Source organism: Copidosoma floridanum, unplaced genomic scaffold (assembly GCF_036245765.1).
Source record: "Copidosoma floridanum isolate Cflo_tuat_1 unplaced genomic scaffold, Cflo_Japanese_pri ptg000030l, whole genome shotgun sequence".
NCBI classification, from domain to species: domain Eukaryota; kingdom Metazoa; phylum Arthropoda; class Insecta; order Hymenoptera; family Encyrtidae; genus Copidosoma; species Copidosoma floridanum.
Genome location: NW_028321907.1, coordinates 24,550,943 through 24,570,236, shown reverse-complemented (window position 1 = coordinate 24,570,236; position 19,294 = coordinate 24,550,943). Strand labels below are relative to the sequence as shown.

The 19,294-nt window shown below is 33.4% G+C and overlaps 1 protein-coding gene and 1 pseudogene across 1 annotated transcript in view; one reads left to right on the top strand and one right to left on the bottom strand.

Moving 5' to 3' along the window:
• LOC149373572 (uncharacterized) overlaps positions 1-7,950 on the top strand; it is a 43,407-nt pseudogene extending 35,457 nt beyond the window's left edge.
• The window catches only part of nompB (intraflagellar transport protein 88-like protein nompB), a 730,499-nt gene that overhangs the window by 240,134 nt on the left and 471,071 nt on the right, over positions 1-19,294 (bottom strand). The window contains exons 6-7 of the mRNA XM_089596148.1: positions 18,990-19,221; positions 18,760-18,917 (exon numbers count right to left, since the gene is read on the bottom strand). Of these exons, the coding sequence (XP_089452274.1) occupies positions 18,760-18,917; positions 18,990-19,221 (390 nt within the window). The remainder of the gene's footprint in view (positions 1-18,759; positions 18,918-18,989; positions 19,222-19,294) is intronic.

The window sequence follows — 19,294 nt, the reverse complement described above, 5'->3', positions numbered from 1 at the left end:
CACACTTATTTTATTCTGTTGCAGGTAGCCTTGATTTCATGTCGACGCCACCTAGCGGATCTTACTGAACTAAAGTGAAAAGCTGGCGTATTTTTGCAAAACTTTGAGCTCATTTATTGCTACTGTTGTTAAACTTTTTAAGATAAAAACTATACTAAAACTATGTAGGAAGTATCATGAATCAGTGTGCAAAATTTCAGCAAAATTGGTTCAGTAGTTTTCGCGGTTAGCGATTACAACGGTTTTAGCGACGTTGCTTTATATATTAGTAAGATGACGTTAATAATATTATGTGTAATTCGAAAGTACCCCATAGAAAAATATTGCAACATAAGAAAAGGTAGAAATTTGTTAGAATTTCGCTGGTAGAATATTATGAAACTATTAAAAACTTTTAAAACATTACACCTTTAACGTTATTTAATACTTACTATAAATAAAAGCGTTAGTTATCTTTTAGAAAAATAATATTTAATCTTTTAGAGGCAATGTTTAATCAAATTGATTAATTTGATATGATTCCCAAAATTAATCAAATCCTTATAGGGGATTTGAAAGCAGGACGCGCAGGGGGTAAGGCCTCCTTGTATATATATACGTATGGTTATGTGTATATATCATTGTAAGTAGTGAAAAAGGTGTTTTTTCTCAGACCGGCGTATTTATTCTTTCACTTTAATATACTCTAGGCATATCTAAAATACAGGATTCTCAGATAATAATTTGCTTGTGTTTAATTAGTACATTTTTTTTACGTTCCCATATATGTAAATATAATTTTTTTTTATAACTGTATGGTTTTAGGGTAAGTACTACCTCCCTTCCACTTCTTTCAGGCTCTTTCCAGCTCTCTGCTAAATAAGACAAAACCTGTTCTGTTTCCCCCTAAAATTGAATACTGATAATTTAAAGTCAACTCCCACCACCCCCTGCTCATCCCCATCGCTTCTCCTCGTCGCCAAGTTCTTCTCTAACTCCCCCAGCTTTTTCTCATTGAATTTTCCTACATTATATAGTTCTTTTGGCAGGATTCTCAACACCCCCTTGCCAAATTTTTTTGGCCCCCCGACAGCTGCCATGCAAAGGTCATTATACTACTGGCAGTAATACTTATGTTAATTTTCCACTTAAAGTTTAAGATAGTATTTGTTAAGATGTTTTACATCATTAACTTCATTAGAAAGTTGGAGTTATCGTTATAATAATGAGAAACGTAAATATTTTTGATGGTTTGCGCAGTGGTACACTGTAGCAAATCGTACTTAACAAAAAACCAAGCTTACAATAATAAGGGTTTGAACAAGCTATTTTTATTTTTTGATAATTGCATTTTAAATCGAAAAAAGTGTGCAACCTTGATTGAATTGTTAAGTTGCAGCTTCTTGGCGTCTGAGAGAATCTGGATAATTCCTTGTTTCAGTTTTTCTAAATTTATGTTTAAATATTAAATTAGGATTTAAGTAAGTAGACTATGGGAATTCTGGCACCCCCAAGCTTTCTCCTGAAGTGAAAAGGGAGAAGAGGCTCTAGCTATAGTTTAGCTGTGGGTGAAAGAGAGGCAGTGGTGGAGGAAGAGGCTGATCGGGCAGTGGGTGACCAGCGCTAATGGCGAGAGAGGTACGACTAGGTCACGGGGAGAGGCTGTGAGTGGGGCGAGATTTGGCCACTTGGTGGTGGGGAAGATTGAGCAATTGGGTTGTGGGTGGTGAGGATCACTCGGGCAGTAATGTTGGAAAGGGGCCTTGTGATCTGGATGCTGGTAGTTGTGACGTTGGATAATACTGACGACTGCCATCATCAGCTGCAAATTGACCTCTGGCATTAGAATGATTTAAGAGGTGTAGGCTACTAACAAGCTCAGCGTATAGTATGAGGAAGATGATTAAGCGTAAACGAGCATTTTTCATCAGTGAATATCTTTTCTATCACTCATCATAACTTAAGCATTCCAGCAAAATCTGTTCTCCTCGAGAGTGGGCGTATCGAGTTGTTGAAAAAAAATTTATTCTCTTTCATTACAAAAAGTGGACCGTGTATTCCTCCTTTTAACTGACCAATGTTGGCTCACTTGACGCTGTACCGATGGAGCTTTTATTTTTTATCTACATGAATGCGTTAGCCGTGATCGATGGCTTTTTCGCTTCTTATTCAAACGTATAATACACCAGCGTAATAGTTTTTATTCTCAAGAGTGGGCGTATCGAATGATGCAAATTGCCAGAGAGAACATGATTACTAGTCTACTACCAAAGCAAATCGCATATCCTTTTCAATTGCTCAACGCTTGTCTACTCATTTTTGACGCAGTACTTTGCCGATGACTGTAGCTATCGCTTTTTATCTACATGCATGCATTAGCTGTGACCGATGATTCACCGCTTCTTACTCAGGCGTATAATGTACTAGCATAATTTTTTTTCTTTTCGAGACCATGCACATCAACTGATGTGAGTTGCCAGAGAAAACATGTACACATTTTATTACCTTGAGCGTATCCCAACGTTAGCTAGCTCATCTTTAACTCAGTACCTTGCCAGCTAATGGAGTCAGTTAATACTATAAAGTAGTTTTTAAGGGTGCAATAATAAATAGGTATGAAGTCAAAAAATCGACATAGACTTATAAAAAACTTATTTATTTTACAAGTATTGTGTATGAGGTGTAAATTTTATAAAGAATATCGTTTTGCCATTGCTGCTCTTTCAAAATCTATTTTTCTAAAGCTGTAGCATTCTGTGTAGTACAATAAGCTTAGTTAAATTAGTGATTTGTGCATTCGATGTCATCCATACTCATTTTTTTTCTAAAGATGGACACTGCTTGACTTTATTAATATACATAAAAAAAAAATTTTATAACGCAAATATTGAATAAAACGTATAAATCATACTATAAATAATCTACCTATTAAATATCATATGGTGCAACCATTCGATTTTTTTAAGCCCTTTGACATAGATAACATTATCTTTTTTAATAATTGTTCGAAAGGTTGTAGCTAGATCTTCGTAGGAAACTTCTTCTGAGTTTCAAGGAAGACCGTGATAACTCAACTCCAATCATAGATTTCCACATTTGTTCTTGGGCAAGAGCTGTGCCCAAGAATATGGGGGCTCATAGACAAAAACTAACAGTGTAGCATTTTCTTGTAGAGGTATAATAGTGACCTCTTTAAAAATAAATTCATTATGCATGGTTTTAAAGCCTTGAACATCAATCACGTATTTCGTCATCTTAACGTTGTTACCATTGTTAGTCAACTAACCCCTCTATCGATATGTGATCTCTTTATAAATAACTGCTAGTCACCGCTAGTTATCACTCTTATCAGTTTCGCAGAGGCAAATCAGTCTATATGAAAAGTTTGAGCAGCGTGCCATTCATTTGAGTACGTTAAAGCAAGCTGTAAGCATAATAGAGTAACTCTGCGAAAACTTTGCTAATGCCGACGCCGTGGAGTGTTATGTCATTTTCTATGAAATAGTGCGAATAGAATACCACCGCTTGTCGCATACTGATAATTTGACTGAGATACAATATTTTATTGATAATAGTAAAATAGTGCTCAAAAGCATTTGCAGCTACAAAATGTAAGCAAAATTGTCATTGTCAGTAGAAAAAAAGTTTTTGAATATTGAGTATCTTTTGTTAACGTTTTTGGTAGCATTTTATAAAATGTTAGAAACGCGAGGGTCAGGACTCAATGACAAATTAGATGCTCAAGACGATGATGAGTCTGTTATATAAAAAGATCTTACTAGTGCTTGTAAAAATTGCATAAGAATGGCTGCTATAGCAAACTGTAGGCATTTAGATATTATAAAATTCCTTAAGTGTGCGAAAAAAAAAATCAATTTTAAAAGTGCGAGAGATTATCAACGAACAGAATACTTAAAAAATTAATACAGCATTGGCAGCAGAGTTTTTGGTGGTAAAAAATAATACAGAGACTGTAACGTTAAATATTTTAACACTAAGTTAGCATGTATTTTTCATACAACAAACCTACATAAATGGTTTGAAACAAATGTCCAAATGCCAATTTCTGTAGACATAGAAGAATTTCAGAGGTGCGATTCTGGGTGGACTCTACGCTTAATTTTAAATTTAGTAGTAAATGTAATAAGTACCATGCAATAAGTAATAGTTCTTACATAGATTTCTCTACTACTATCAAGAAAAAAAAAGCTTGCATGAATGTGCATAATGCAGGTTAGCAATGCTTTAAATGGGCCATTTTGTCAGCTGTATATCCAATAAATGAAAATGCACAACGAGTGTCAAATTATACACAATACTGAAACAGTTACGATTTCGAGGAGATCACTTTTTCAGTGCAGCCTAAGCTAGTTCCAAAATTTGAAAAAAAATATGTCTGTTAACGTCCTCTTTTTGGAGAAAAATAAAAATAGTTACAAAACTTTACCCCTTCATTTGATATCAAAAAAAGGAAGAAGTATATTAACTTGCTGCTTATACAAAATTATTATATCGATACGCATAGTAAAGGAAAATCAAAAAAAGCAAAAAAAAAATTTTAACGAGAAACATGGTGATTTTTTTTGCTGAGGCAGTAGATAAAGATAAAGTAGAACAAGATGGAAAAAAATATTTAGACGAAAGCCAAGATAGTAGTAATAGTGTTTGCAATGATATAAAATACCACTACGTGAGGATTAAATACTTATCTAGGCTGGTAAGAAGTTCTTTAACAAGACAGAAAAAAAATATATATTTGTGACCACTGTCTTCATTACTTTACAATTGATAAAAAGTTAAAAATACATACAGCGAAGTGCGTTAGAGTGAATAAGTATAAAACAAGCTTGCCAAGATATGATGATAAAACTAAAAAATTTGAATCACGTATATAAAAATCGTGTACCATTTATAGTGTAAGCAGTTTTTGAGTGTTTATTAAATTCTGTGCATAGTTGTGAATATACAATACAACACCATGGAACATTAAGTATTGAATACTATGGTAAAGTGCAGTTTTAATAATGCGAAATCATGATACGTTTTTTACAGAAAAAAAAGCTGAAAGCAGTTAAAATCCAGCTACTTAGTTTGTAAAAGAAATGTGAAATCTCACCTTAGATTTACAGAGCATGTACAACAGTTCAGTGCCAATGAGATCATTAACTGCAGAAAAGAACCTTTATTTTTTCGATGCTGGTATATGTCAGATATGTGAGAAGTCTATTGATAGTGATAAAAAAACTCATGATTATTGCCATTTTACTGGAGAGTAAGTATTTTATTTATTACTTTTTTAATTGAGAAAATTTTTCTCTTCAAACTAAAATTCGCTTTTTTAACTCGGATATTGAGGCCCAGCTCATGATGTATGTAATCTCTAGTATGAAGACTCACGAACAGTATCAATAGTTTTCCATTATCTCAGCAATTATAATTCCCACTTATTTATACAAGAACTTATAACTGGCTTTCTCGGAAAAGTACAAGTTATACCTCAAAGGAAAGGAAAATACATTTCTGTCACGAAATACGTTCAAGGGACATGTATGAATTTACGCTTCATTGACTCGTTTAGTTTTTTGCCATCATCACTTGATAAGTTGGGATCTTACCTTGAGTAGCCCGATACTGTAGAAAAGATTTTTAGTCTCGACAGTAGATATTTTTTTGAGCAAATCAATGTGCTGAAGAGGAAGGGTGAATTTCCGTACAAATATGTAACATCGTTCAAAAAGCTCAAAAAAATAACGCTTTCATCTAAAGATGATTTTTATAGTAAATTATATGATGTACATATAAGTCATGAAAATTATATACATGCTCAATCAGTATGGAAAACTTTTGATATTACAACTCTTGGACAGTATTCGGATCTGTACCTCAAAACTGATGTACTATTATTAACAAAGGTATTTGAGTCCTTTAGAAATAATTGCTTGAAGATTGATAAATTAGATTTCACTCACTATTTTACTACTCCAATCTTTACTTGAAATGCCATGTTGAAAAAACGTAAGTAAGTTTTATGTGAAAGAATATGATGTCAACTCATTACTGATATAGATATATTTATGTTCATTCAAAAAGACGTACAAGATGAAATAAGCCAGTGCTGTAACAGATATGCAGAAGCTAATAATCACTAAATGGGAAATTATAAAAATGATGAAACTTAAAGTATATTGTGATGAAGATAATTTGTATGCTTGGGCAATGACTCAAAAACGTCCTTCTGGTGATTTCAGTGGGTTGGAAATGTTGAGCAACAGCCTCATAATTTTTATAATAATAACAACGAAAGTGCTTACGGATATATTTTAGAAGGGGATTTGGAGTATCCAGAGGAGCTGCACGATTTTTATTTAGAATTACCATTTTGTTCCAAACATGTTGCAGCTACCATTTTAAGGTAGCCTAAATTAATGACAACATTAAATAATAAGCATATATTCGTACTTCATTATGAAGCCCCAAAGCAAGCACATGTCTACGTCATGGATAACAACTGAAAAATATTTATCGAGCCTTAAAATTCTGGAAAAGTACATGGCTTCGAGAATATATTGATCTTCATAGCAATGAGACAAAAATGGCTAAGAACAAGTTTGAAAGAATGTTTTTCAAACTGTTCGATAGTGCTATTTTTGGGAAAACGATGAAAAACGAGAGAAAGCGTATCGATGTCCAACTTTCTAATGATAGGGGTGAATGCTATGGTACGGCAGCGTACATTGCAAAGCCAAATTTTCACAGCTGTGATAATTTTGATGAGAATTTTTAGCCATACAGCTATAACATACAAAAGTAATGATGAAAAAGCCAACATACATTGGGCTTAGTGTCTTAGACTTATCTAAGACACTTGTGTATCGCTTTTACTTCAATTATATGCAAGCCAAACTCAAAAATTATTGTAAACTCTTATACACTAATACAAACAGTCTGATACATAAGATAACGTACTATCATATTTATAAAATGATGAAATTAAATATTAATGAATTCCACACATCAGTTTATTCAGAAAATAACAAGCATATGATGCAGTTAAAAATAAGAAAATCGTTGGGCTCATGAAAGATGAGTGCAGTGGCAAAATTATATTGAAATTTTTTGGCCTCGGAAGTAAGATGAATAGTATTCTCGTTGCAAATGAAAATGTGGTTAAGAAAGACAAGGGTGTTAAGAGTAACGTCGTAAAAGCAACTATGGATTTCAGCGACTACATCGAGTGTTTACGTGACCAAATTATAGACATAAATTGAGAGCAAATTAATATAAAATCACGTCATCATAAGCTGTACACTGAGAAAAAAAATAAAATTGCTCTTAGTTTCCAAGATGATAAACGATATCTTTTATTAAATACTAAAGATACGCTACCTTGGAGCCATTATAGAATTTAAATAATAGAAGAACAAAGAGCTGGAGAGTGTGAAGAAAATCATAGCAGACCAGCAATCAATGAAAAAGCAGCTTATGTAGAGAGAGAGAGAGAGATTCCTCCAGTAGTGGGAGATAATCTATATCTTAAGCAGCATTAACCAGCAGAGCTTTATCAGAACTGTAGTAAGGAGCTAAAAGTATCGACTACTTCATCATTCAATGCAGGCAGCTTTGGTCAACAACAAGCTCTCAAAACAACAGGCTTGGAGTTGAAAAATTTCTGCAGAAATAAGCAGATCTGTTTAAGACAGCTAAGTTCAGACATAAAGGTTTATGACGTTTTTTGTTTTTCATATAGTTTTTCACTATTTTAAAATATTTTAAAAGTCATATAATCTTCTTACGTTTTAGATGGCTGATTTAACAGTACTTAATCGATTGGCCTATGGAAGATTCCTTCCAACAAAGAAGATCAACGAAGTGTTCAAGGGGCACGGTCATGTAGTGACGAAGCTGAGAAAATCCGACTCTAAATTTGGCACGAAAGCTATCGCTGAACTAGACCACTTCCAGATATTTTGACCTAATCAAGTACCTGAGTATCTTATGAGTGATGAACTATCATTTAAGAAGGCTTGGGCGATTTTGAATTAAATGCTGGCTAGGTCTGAAATTCAGAGATTATATAGATAAAGTTTGCTAGATTTTTTTAGGAAAACAAAATAGGTAGGTCAACACATTTCTTTTCGAGAAAATCGCTTGTGAAAATTCGTCATTTTAACACGCAACCTTACGGAACCCAAAATTCAATAGACTACTGTACCGCAATAAAAAGCTGTGGGCCCACACATTAAATTGGTACATGTACTTGAAAGTATAAAGAATCTATTATGTAAAAAAAATAATAGGATCAACACGTTAAATTTTGAGAAAATAGCGAGGAAAACATCGAACATGAGAATTGTTTTGTTCAGGTACTGTAAGTGCGCATGCGCTGTACATTCATAAACATACAAGCATGAAAATTTAAGTCTAACACAAGTATAGGTATATAATAGCAGATGAGAGCAAGAGAGTACAGTGTTGTCAACTTTATCGTGGCAGGGCCGTCATCTTTACACAAAGTACCTCGGGAGAACTAAAAAATTTTTTAATATCGATTTTCCCAATGACTTTTCCGCGTATTATTGCTATTTTGTTGACACATGTGTATAATCAAAATGATTATAAAAAAAATGTTACAAAAAATCATTTGTATGACAAGTACCCCATAGGGGCCCCTCAAAAGATACGACACCAAACGCCCAAGCCTCCTTAATAGTTTGTTAGAATCCATTGATAGAAAGAGGCTGTTAGTTCGCTATAATGGTGATAGTGTTGAATTTTTTAACCCATGAATGTTTAGTTATATAAGTACAAGAAAAAAAAAGTTATTTTTGTGAAACTAGTTTAACGTGGGAAAAATAAGTAATACAATCTATTACATGTTTAGAGTTTTTATTTATCTGAATGAATCTTATGTAAAATATAATACTTATCTTGTTGTATAATACTTATCTTGTTAGTAAAGAATTTTGTTTGCACACATAGTTGATTACATTGAAAAAGTATAACAATTTTTATACAAATTTTTTACAACCTCTGAATTTTAATCATCTTTAAAGTACATATCATTTTAATTTTTTGTTATTATTAATCTAACTGTTATAGGTATTATTAAAACCCAATCGTTTGACGAATATTCGATTTCCTAGCCGACGAAGAATTTTTTCAACAAGATAAGTATTAGGATACTTAGTTTCCTGCAGTTCCTGCTCATAGAAGCCTCCAGAAATTGGCTGATTGTGATAATCTTTCAAATGGTAAGTTGGTGGATTAGTTGAAGCTACTCGTGCTATAACGAATGCCTCAGTCGACTAGTTGGGTGTGTATCCTTTTTCAAATACTTGCTTAGCATCGCTTATTTGTGCTTTATCTCCCACTTTAAATTTTGGTTGTTTTTTCATCTTTATTATTCTTGATAAAAATTTTTTCAAAATTTTATTTTCATTAACAGCTGACACAGCCATTATTTTCATAAATATAATCCGATGTTTTTGACTACTATCAGCCGTCAGTAACTGAGGTAAAATGTCAATCCACTTGTATCTGTCACGTAAGCTAAAATTTGTTCACATATGCTTTAGTGTATGATTAAATCGCTCATATATAGATGCTTTAAGGTTTATTGGGTTATTTATTGGGTTAATGTACATCAAGTAAAAGTTAATTTTGTTCTTTTGGATGAGACCTTGGAAATATCCATTATAAAACTCCTTGCCACCATTTATTTGCAAATTACTTGGTACTCTTCCCTTTGTTAATATTGACTTTTTAGTTGCAGTTACATCTTTATCGGTTTTGTTCTTTTCAGACACAGCCTATGCACAGTTAGAGAATACATCTGTAGCTGTAAGAAAATAACTATAACTTTTATTTTTACGAGCATAAGGTATTATCTCCAAAAAATCAGCTTGCCATAGTTCATCCAAGCCCCGAACATCAAACTTTCGACGAAGGTAGTTGCATCTCGCAGGTTTATAAAGCTCTTCCATTACTGCTTCTATCTTTCCTAACTATCTTCTAAAGTTATAATAGATATGTGTGCTACAATCTATTCTACTGTTTTTGTTTTTCTCCGAAAATTCATTATTGTTTCTGAGAATACATTACTTAAGTTGCTCAATATTACATTTATTTTCTCCTGTTTATCCAAAATAAAACTTTATTTTTCTGTAAAGTAGTGAGATTTAGAGCGTTGTGAGATTGAATAGCTGATGCAACATTGCACACTCTTTTATTTTCTAAGTCAAATTGGCTTAGCTGATCCACATCAGAATACGTCAATGCTTATTTTGATACTGACGTCAAATTGATAATGAAGCTCAATATATAATATTAGCTTTACAAAACTCTTCAACGGTTTAATTTATTTCATTCGTGTGACAAGGAATATCGGCTGAATTTTCTGCCACTAGTAATCTTAACCCATTGACCAGTTCGTTAGGGTCGTCCCAGTGATCGTAATCCATTTGCGTGTTTCGCGCAATTTTAAATGAAGGTATTGACCCGTCTTTCTTCTTCATTTGTGTGAGATTAAATAATGATGCAACAACATTATTGAATTTATTACTATTATATAGACGAATCGTCCCATTTTTGTTAAATTTTCTTTCATGCACATTTGGAGTTTCCAAGATTTGTTGGTATTTAACTATATTATCTGGTACGGTGTTTGTTGAACGTGCCGTTCTGCTCCCAATTGTTTCCATGATTTCTTGAGGTTTTGTGCATAAGCACACGATCAGTAAGAGCTAATTTAGGAGTGAGAATAAAAACTCCAAAGTCAGGTGTTAGTTTGAGCAACGTTTCGTTGGTCTTAACGCCAACCTCATCAGGCTCACTTTATTAACAGAAAAAACACAACAAATTTCATTAATTACATTGCAGGGCCAATGTTTACAAATATCTACATTAATGCAATATTAATTATAAGTAAGTAGTCACAAATAAAATAGTAATGTAAATAATTTTAAAAAATTAAACAATTACTCACGTCTATATCGTTAAGACGATCGTTACAGACTGTTGGGCGCCTCGAACGAATAACGTAAATGTCAAACATGTATTTATTTACGCATATACATATGAACAGTAAATGTACGTTTCTTACGAATGTAGATAACAGCAGTACATCACTACATTGTATTATTTAGAAAGATTACTTATAAAATCTTTATATATGTTATTGAGAAATAAGGTATCTTCTTTCTTATTAATAGTGTGCTTAGTAAAGTGTATGTATAGCATTTCAGATATTAATCTTTTTTGTTTATTAGGTTCACGGTCTAGAATCTTTGTTTGAGAAAAATTAAAATTATGGTTGAATTTTTTCATGTGTGAAGCGACAACAAGTTCATCTTTCTTGGTACTTTTATGTTCATACAGGCGTTTTTTCAATGCTCTCTTTGTTTCACCTACATATGATGCAGAGCAAGAATCACATGCAAAATGATACACAACATTGGTTAGATCGAGCCTATCAATCTTGTCTTTTCCAAGAATGATAACACTGTCCAATTTATTTTGAATAATAGGGTAAATTTGTATATTTAATTTTTTCAAAATTTTTGAACAAAATTCAAAGAATAATGGGTTATATGGAATAGAAATTTTTATTTTATCACGTAGATTGTCATTTAGTAAGTTGTTATTATCATTATTAGTATTTTTTATTTGGTGAAGTCTTTTCTTGATATATTTTTGTATGAAAAGTTCAGTATAATCATTATCACGTAAAATTCTTTTTGCCATGAGAATATTCTTCCTGTGGTATAATTTATCAGACAAAAGAATAGCTCGATCAACCAAACTGTACACTGCATTGACTTTTAAAGATCGGGGGTGGTTAGAATTGAAATTAATTAATCTATTCGATGAAATTGGCTTGACGTACCAATTCGTAATTATTTTTAAGTTCTTATGTGTAATTGTTATGTCTAAGAAATTTATACAATTGTTTTTCTCTACTTCGCAGGTGAATTTTAAGTGATTGTCCTGTTTGTTAAAAATCTGTAAAAATAATTGTGCCTGATCTTTATGTACACATATGAGAGTGTCGTCGACGTATCTTTTATATATGAAGGGAACGCAATTATGTTTTTCTTTTAACACGCGTAGGGCTTCCGTCTCAAGATCTTCTAAAACTAAGTCAGCGAATAGTGGAGAGACAGGAGAGCCCATAGGGCTACCAAAAATCTGTTTAATTTGATTATTTTTTAAATATATACATGAATTACTAAGTATATGTTGTCCATCTTTTTCTTTTCTTGTCCCATATTTTTGATGCAGTTCTGGCTCATTTCTATTAAGTATTTGTAAATATGGATTCATAGGTACATTTTGTCAATATCATGGGCTAAATAGATTTACATCATCTTCACTATCTTCAACAATAGTATCACAGTATTTGATGGAATCATTTGATGAAAAAGCAGCTTCTTCGTCATCATTGTTAGTACTAGCTGATTGGTGTATGGATGTGCCGATTTTTTTAATTTTTGGCTTAAAAGACTTCAAGGATTTTTTTGGTAAAGATTCAGAGCTAAGTGGCACGGTTTTCACTTTCTTTGTGTTCACATCAATAATTTCATAAAGTGGATGAGTAATGAGCTTGAAAGTCTCCCCAGCCTGCTTTTTAAAATATTTTTTTCTTGACTTTAACAACCGATGCTTATGTCTAGCAGTCTCTCTAGCTTTTTAAACTTGCCAACGAACATTCTTTTCTTTGCGAAAAGCGTCCATGTTGAATGCTTGATGGTCAACAAGAGACTAATACACACTTTAAAAGTATGAGTAATATTTATAGCAAAAGAATCAAATTCTCTTCTATATCTACCATTATTGACATCTCTTTAAATCGACAACGTCATCAAATATCATTATGGAGTAGGATAGTGCCTTATTCGGATATATGACTGATTCATGATTGCTAAATAAAAAATACTTCATTCCATCTATGGGCTTCAACAGTTGTTCTAGAAACTTTTATTTAAGCTGATTCAGCAACTTCAAAGGTAAATAAACATTCTCAAATCTTCATTCGTTAAGGTGAGTAATTAAAGCCAACAAGCTGTTTGTTTATCCACCGTTTGATGGATCACAAAGGACAGCTCTTATCGTATCGGGTAGAAAATCACCATGGCGTTTGATTTTCTTATCCTGCTTAATAATTTTGTCGAAATTTACGACAGGATGTTTTGTATTCTGGTTTACGGAGCTCATATTAATGGTATACTGATTCAACTGAGACTGAAACATGATACTGTGAATGGGTTGCCTTTATATTTTTAAACTCATCGTTTATTGTATTTTCTAACTTTTTTGATTATTATTTTGTTAAAAATACTCTACTATACTATAAGAGTTACTATATATAGTATGCCTCTATTTTTTCAAGCACATTTATTATATTTCTTAATCTAGCGTGTCAGTTTGTTGAAATTTATGACGGGAAGTTAAATATTTTGTTCTCGTAGCTCGTGATGACTGTATGCTGAAATATAGAACTACAAATAGTGCTTTACTTATATTTTCGAGCTTATTTACCGTTAAGCCCTTGGAACGTAACAATCGTTCATTGTCGAAAAGGCTGTGGGCTTAAAAGAAAACTTATCAATAAATAGTCTGTAGAACCCCACCTACCAGGATATCAATATTGCGGACCGGGCACTAAATTAGCCAACAGATTAGCTCGCGGGGATCCAGGTATCAACCTATTGAATGAGGCTTGTAAACAATACGATAAAGCTTATTTTCAGTGTCAAGAAAACATCGTGGCAAGGAACACTACTGACAAGATTCTTGTTATTTCGTATTGATACTTCCACTTTACACGACTGCATCAGACAGACGAAAAGTTCATTTGCTCGATGTTATTGCAAAATACAAGCCTATTTCTATGAGTATCCACAATTAGGAAATATATGAGTATCCTCTTTTGCCAAAAACTTCTAGGCATGTGTGGACTGTCAAAACTTTTAATCAGGCCTTATTTCGTTATTTTTGGCTTTAAAAAAAGCGAAAATATGAGCCTGCTTCTAATACCAGTCTCTTAGATAATTGTAGTATCAGCGATGTAAAGCTTTTCTTGAAATCACACTACTATCCTTGTGGAAATCTTAGTCTTGGTATTAATAAAAATCAGTGTTTAATGTTATACGATACATATAAAAATTTTCAAGCAGCCGTTACGGGAAAGCACCAGAACCTTTTTTGTATCGAAGAGATTTTATCGCATACATGCCTTTTATTATAATTTACTTTTCTAAGCAAAATGAGACTTTGAAAAACGTGTCAGTATACTTACGCTTGGAGTTTGAAGCACGAGATAATTTTTTGGAAAATGTATGTGCTTATTGTCCCATTCCACACAATCGCATCGTAAAGTACAATTCTATAAGTGGTAACGTGAAAAAACTTGTTTATGCACAAATACGAAATTTTAAAAAATACTAGCTGTGAAACCAGTCTTTATTATCGTGGAGTATGTGGTGGACATGCATAGCTTCAAGAAACCTTGCAACTATTATGTGCTTATAGAGTTGTTTCTATCACTACACGGAGACGATGAACCTCAAGTATTTCTCTTTCAACCACCATTTTCTTGGTGCAAACTAAATGGTAAATACAAACGAAAAAATTTATGGCTTGAGCTACCCTATAATATATAAGATTAGCAATTTAGTGCTATTGACTAGACAGAAATTGATTATGTTCTTCGGAAAAATCTCAACGATGCTAATAAGATTTATGTAATTGGGGAATTGAAGAAAACTGGCTCGGAAGGTTCAATTTTTTTGTTAATACATAGTTGATTATCCAGAGTTTGAACTCCCAACATTAACTACTACGTGTCCTCACCATAGCGGTGCGTTTAGATCTATGTGTGCCACTCACAATGTCAAACGAATGAAAAAATTTTACTTACATACGTGGTTGAGAAATGTTGATTCTGAGGAAAATGTTTAATAAAAAAATGAATAAAAATATATTTTTTAAATTATGTCATAAACAAATGTATTGTATTAAATGATTGTTATTGTTGTTATTGTTTATGTAGCCCTTTCCTCAAAACTAGCTTGACATTAAAATATTAAAAACCAATGATTTATCCTTATTAGACACACACACACATACACACACATACACACACACATACACACTTATACAGTACAGGACACATAAACAAATTCAGCAAAAGTGCTGCTTAGTTTATCACGCAGCATCAAACGTGATGGATACGCATTTGTGTCATAGTTAGTACAATGTTTTTAAGCTTCAAAATAAAAAAAATGGATTTATACATCAATTATAATATAGAGACTGAAGATTTTCTCAGCGCTTCTTGACAGTTTTTACTAAAAGAAATGGCTGTTGTATCTCCAGCAATCAGTCATTGGATTACTCGGCCCACGTGCAAGTCTTCTACTTTACCGTTGAATGTTCGTCGAAACAACGATTATTATCAGTCGAAGAAAGTGCATCGACCTCACTGGTTCCAGGGCGATTGTTTTATTAGAAAATTACAGCCTCACTTGTACGCTGTAGCAAAAAATGCACACCCAACCTACGTTTATAAAAATAATGCAGCCACGTACTTGGAATCTACCATAGAGTGTGCTGTGCTTATAATTCAGCAGTATATGATGCCATCACGTCACATTCTTAATATGGGATACTCAACAAAGGCGTTAATGTGTGGTACTCATGAGGCACAAAAATGTCGACATAGATAGAAATTATGAGCACCTAGAAAAGCTGATTAAATTAAGTTATTTCTGTGCTTTTTAGTCAAAAGAAGCATTGAACCAGGCACGGAATGTTTTATTGACGCACTTAATAGTTACAGGAAGAAAATTTCTAAAACGGTTCCCAGCTGAAACATTGTTGATGAACCTTATACTGCTAATAATGATAGTGATTCTGAATCTGATAATAATGTTCATGCCAAAAACGATGACTGTGTGAAGGTGAAGAAGAAAAAAGAAAGCATAAAATTTAAGGGAAAAAATATTGAAGTACGTCTTGCGTCGTAGTACAAAGAAATAAGTACCTTCTGATAAGCTAAAAAAAATTTGCGTATAGCTTTAGTTGTTCTGTGCAAATTAAGCAGTCAATATAAAAAAACATGGGTTTGTACTTTAGCAAACCAAAATACGAGAACCTCAATAAGAAAAAGGAAGATAAAAACATACAAAAGCACGTCAAGGCATCTTAACCAAAAGTCGAGGGAAATTATTATTCCCATAATACTCGCTCTTATCTAAAAAAAAAAATAGATGTATTATACTAAAAAAAAAAAAAAAAAAAATTAATAATGGGTCCTTGCTAGGACTAGCCAAGATGTTTGTATTTTTTGAAGCTACTGAAAAAGTATACATTTTTTTCCAACAACTTGATACGCCCACTCTCAAGAAGAAAATATTTCGCTGAGACGTCTTAATGATCATGAGTGGTAGAAAAAACATCCACTGATAAGAAATACTTGTTCATGTCTGATCAGCTTCCTTTTGCTATACGCTGAGCTTGTTAACAGCCTACACCTTTCGAACTATCCTGACACCAGAGGTCGATTCGCAGCCGGAAACGAAGGCAGTCGTCGGTATGGTCCAATGTTACAGCAATATTCGGATCACAAGACCCCTTTCCAACGTTACTGCCCGAGTGATTCTCACCACCCACCGCCTGATTGCTCAATCTCCCCCACCACCAAGTGGCCCAATTCCACCCCACTCACAACCTCTCTCCACGACCCGGCTGTGGTATAGCTTGACTTCTCTCTCTACCATTGCTGACCACCTACTTTCCGCTTAGCCTCTCCTCTCCCCCATCGTCAGAATCCCCATGGTTTATATACTGATTCAAGTCTCTATCTTTTTACAAACTATGTATTTTAATTAAATGTTTTAGATAATAATTACAGTGAAAAATATGTGTTAGATCACTACAGCAAAATAAGAAAAAAAAAAGAATGTAGTACTGCTGATTGTTTACTTGTGTACTATAGTTAAGAAATTCATTGTTATAAAATGACATCGCCCAATACACGATGCACTATTTTTCAACTGAATTTGAGAACCAACGTGAATGCGCACTTCTAGGATTGCTAATGAAAAAATTCAGTCGCAACATAGATGCCAGTTGACAATTCTCTAAAGTTATTGACTTATAACAGCAGTTAAGGTGTGTTAGATCAATGTTTGGCAAGAGAGGATAAATAGAAGTGAAAACTGAAAAGTTAAACTGGACGAAACGGGCATTCTGTCTGTTTTTTCGTAAATATCACTCCCCAAAACGGCTTCAAGTTCTACTTTTTGTGATTGGAACAGAAAGAAAGCAAGTCTTTATATAAATATTAACTTTGGCACCAATATATTTTATCTCAGTACGCGTATACGATTTGGAAATATTTTTTGAGTCAGTTATGGCACAACTATTCATATACTAAAGTTTATTTTATTTTTTTTCTAACAAATGTAGAAAAAAATACTTTTCAATAAAGTTATGATTCCTCCATAGAATTTATTTTTAACAAAAGTGAAAAGTTAGGCAAGTAAGGAAACTACATCACACTCATTCATAAGATCAAACATCAATATGGACACAAATTGTGATTATTTTTAGCTTCTAGGCATAAAACAATAATTTTTACAGCCACATTATTCGCCTAGTGCATAACGTAACGCACGTTAAGTTATTTTTCCCAGACCATATTTAATCTTATAGATGTGATTTAGTTTAAGTTACTGTTACCAGTGCCTCGATATCTCTTGCCCATAAAACTATGTGTTAAAGTATCACACGGCGTCAATTCTCTCCTCTAGCTTAATGCACTCAGCGAATAACAGTCGTCAGACATAGTTTACTAAATTTTATCAAATACAGTACTGTCACGATTTTCACTCATGTAGAAGGTAATGAAAATTGATCAACAGTTTAAAGAAATTGTACATTATGTTTTTAATTATAAGTACAGAGGATAACTCATAAAGTTCTCAGGGGGTAAATCGTCATTAATATATGTACGTATATAATTCACTAAAAATGTAGTTTTTTATTATTTTTTTTAACAGGTTACCGCAACAACCTGCTCGTCTAGTCACCAGGGCCACCTACTTGCTACTTATAAATGGGGGTGTATTTCCACACCCTTTTACCGATCACCTAACTAATACCATATTTACCACTCGTCCTCGGTAAGGCCAGTGCTCCCTTCCCAGTGCCTGGCATTGTATTCGCTAATCCCCACATAAAGCTCAAACTATGTTGCATTTACCCAGGCCTAAAGATCTGTGGAGAAAGGAACAAATCCTAGAACCACACTGAAGGAGAATTTCTCGTAAAAAACTACCTCAAAACGATATTGTATCAGTATAAAGAATGCTTATCACTAAACTAACACTACTCTCTTATGTTAAATATAGTTATATTCTAATAACTATCATGGTAGCATAGCAACTAAGTTGCAGCTTCCCAGATCAATGAGATTAAGCAGCATTTAATGCAGTTAGCATTTTAGTGGGTGATCATTTATGTCTTGCCATTTTACTTTCACTGATGATTTTTCTGATTAAATAGTTTTTTTATTTTCTGCCTTCAATATAAATGTAATGTATGCAGGAGTTAGTCCTTGTATTTATACGTATATATCTGGTCGGGACTAAGGCAACACAGCGATTTTCCCTTATCTCATCGTATCCTTCATCTTTCCCATTCCTTACTGCTGAATTGCATGGAAAAAGGATGTATGATGCTGTAACATGGATGAAAAAAATTCTAGTCTATACCTACCATGCAAACCCCGCAGCGAGCGTCTCTTCAATGACGGGAGCTATCAGATTTGCCGCGTTCAGGATCTTTTTCTCGGCGTAACTTTTTAGCTCACGCTCTAATCTCGAGAGGTTGTCGTTTTTAACTGTCTCGTTAAGTATGTTAGCTGTTATGTCATCCTGCAATCAGAAAATACAGAGAAAAAATGTGTCACGTTATGTATACATTCATAAATAAAGTTTGCAAATAACCGTGTTAATACTATATTTTTCGTCGTGATCGATGGGGAGGGGAACATCGAGCAACTCAAGAAAGCACTTCTTCATTTTATCTTGACGAGATAGGGCAAAGTTGCAGAGGATCGCGTGCATGCCAGCCTTCAGATCCGGCTTTTCCCTCATCACCCATTCGAAGCTGTTGGCTGCCTCTTCGAGCCTTCCCATTTGCACGAATACGATGCCAATGTTGTGCATAATCTTTATCCTGAAATAATTTGCAATTATGTATGTTCTACTGTTGACATCAACGTAAATTCACGCAATCCTAAGAACATAAT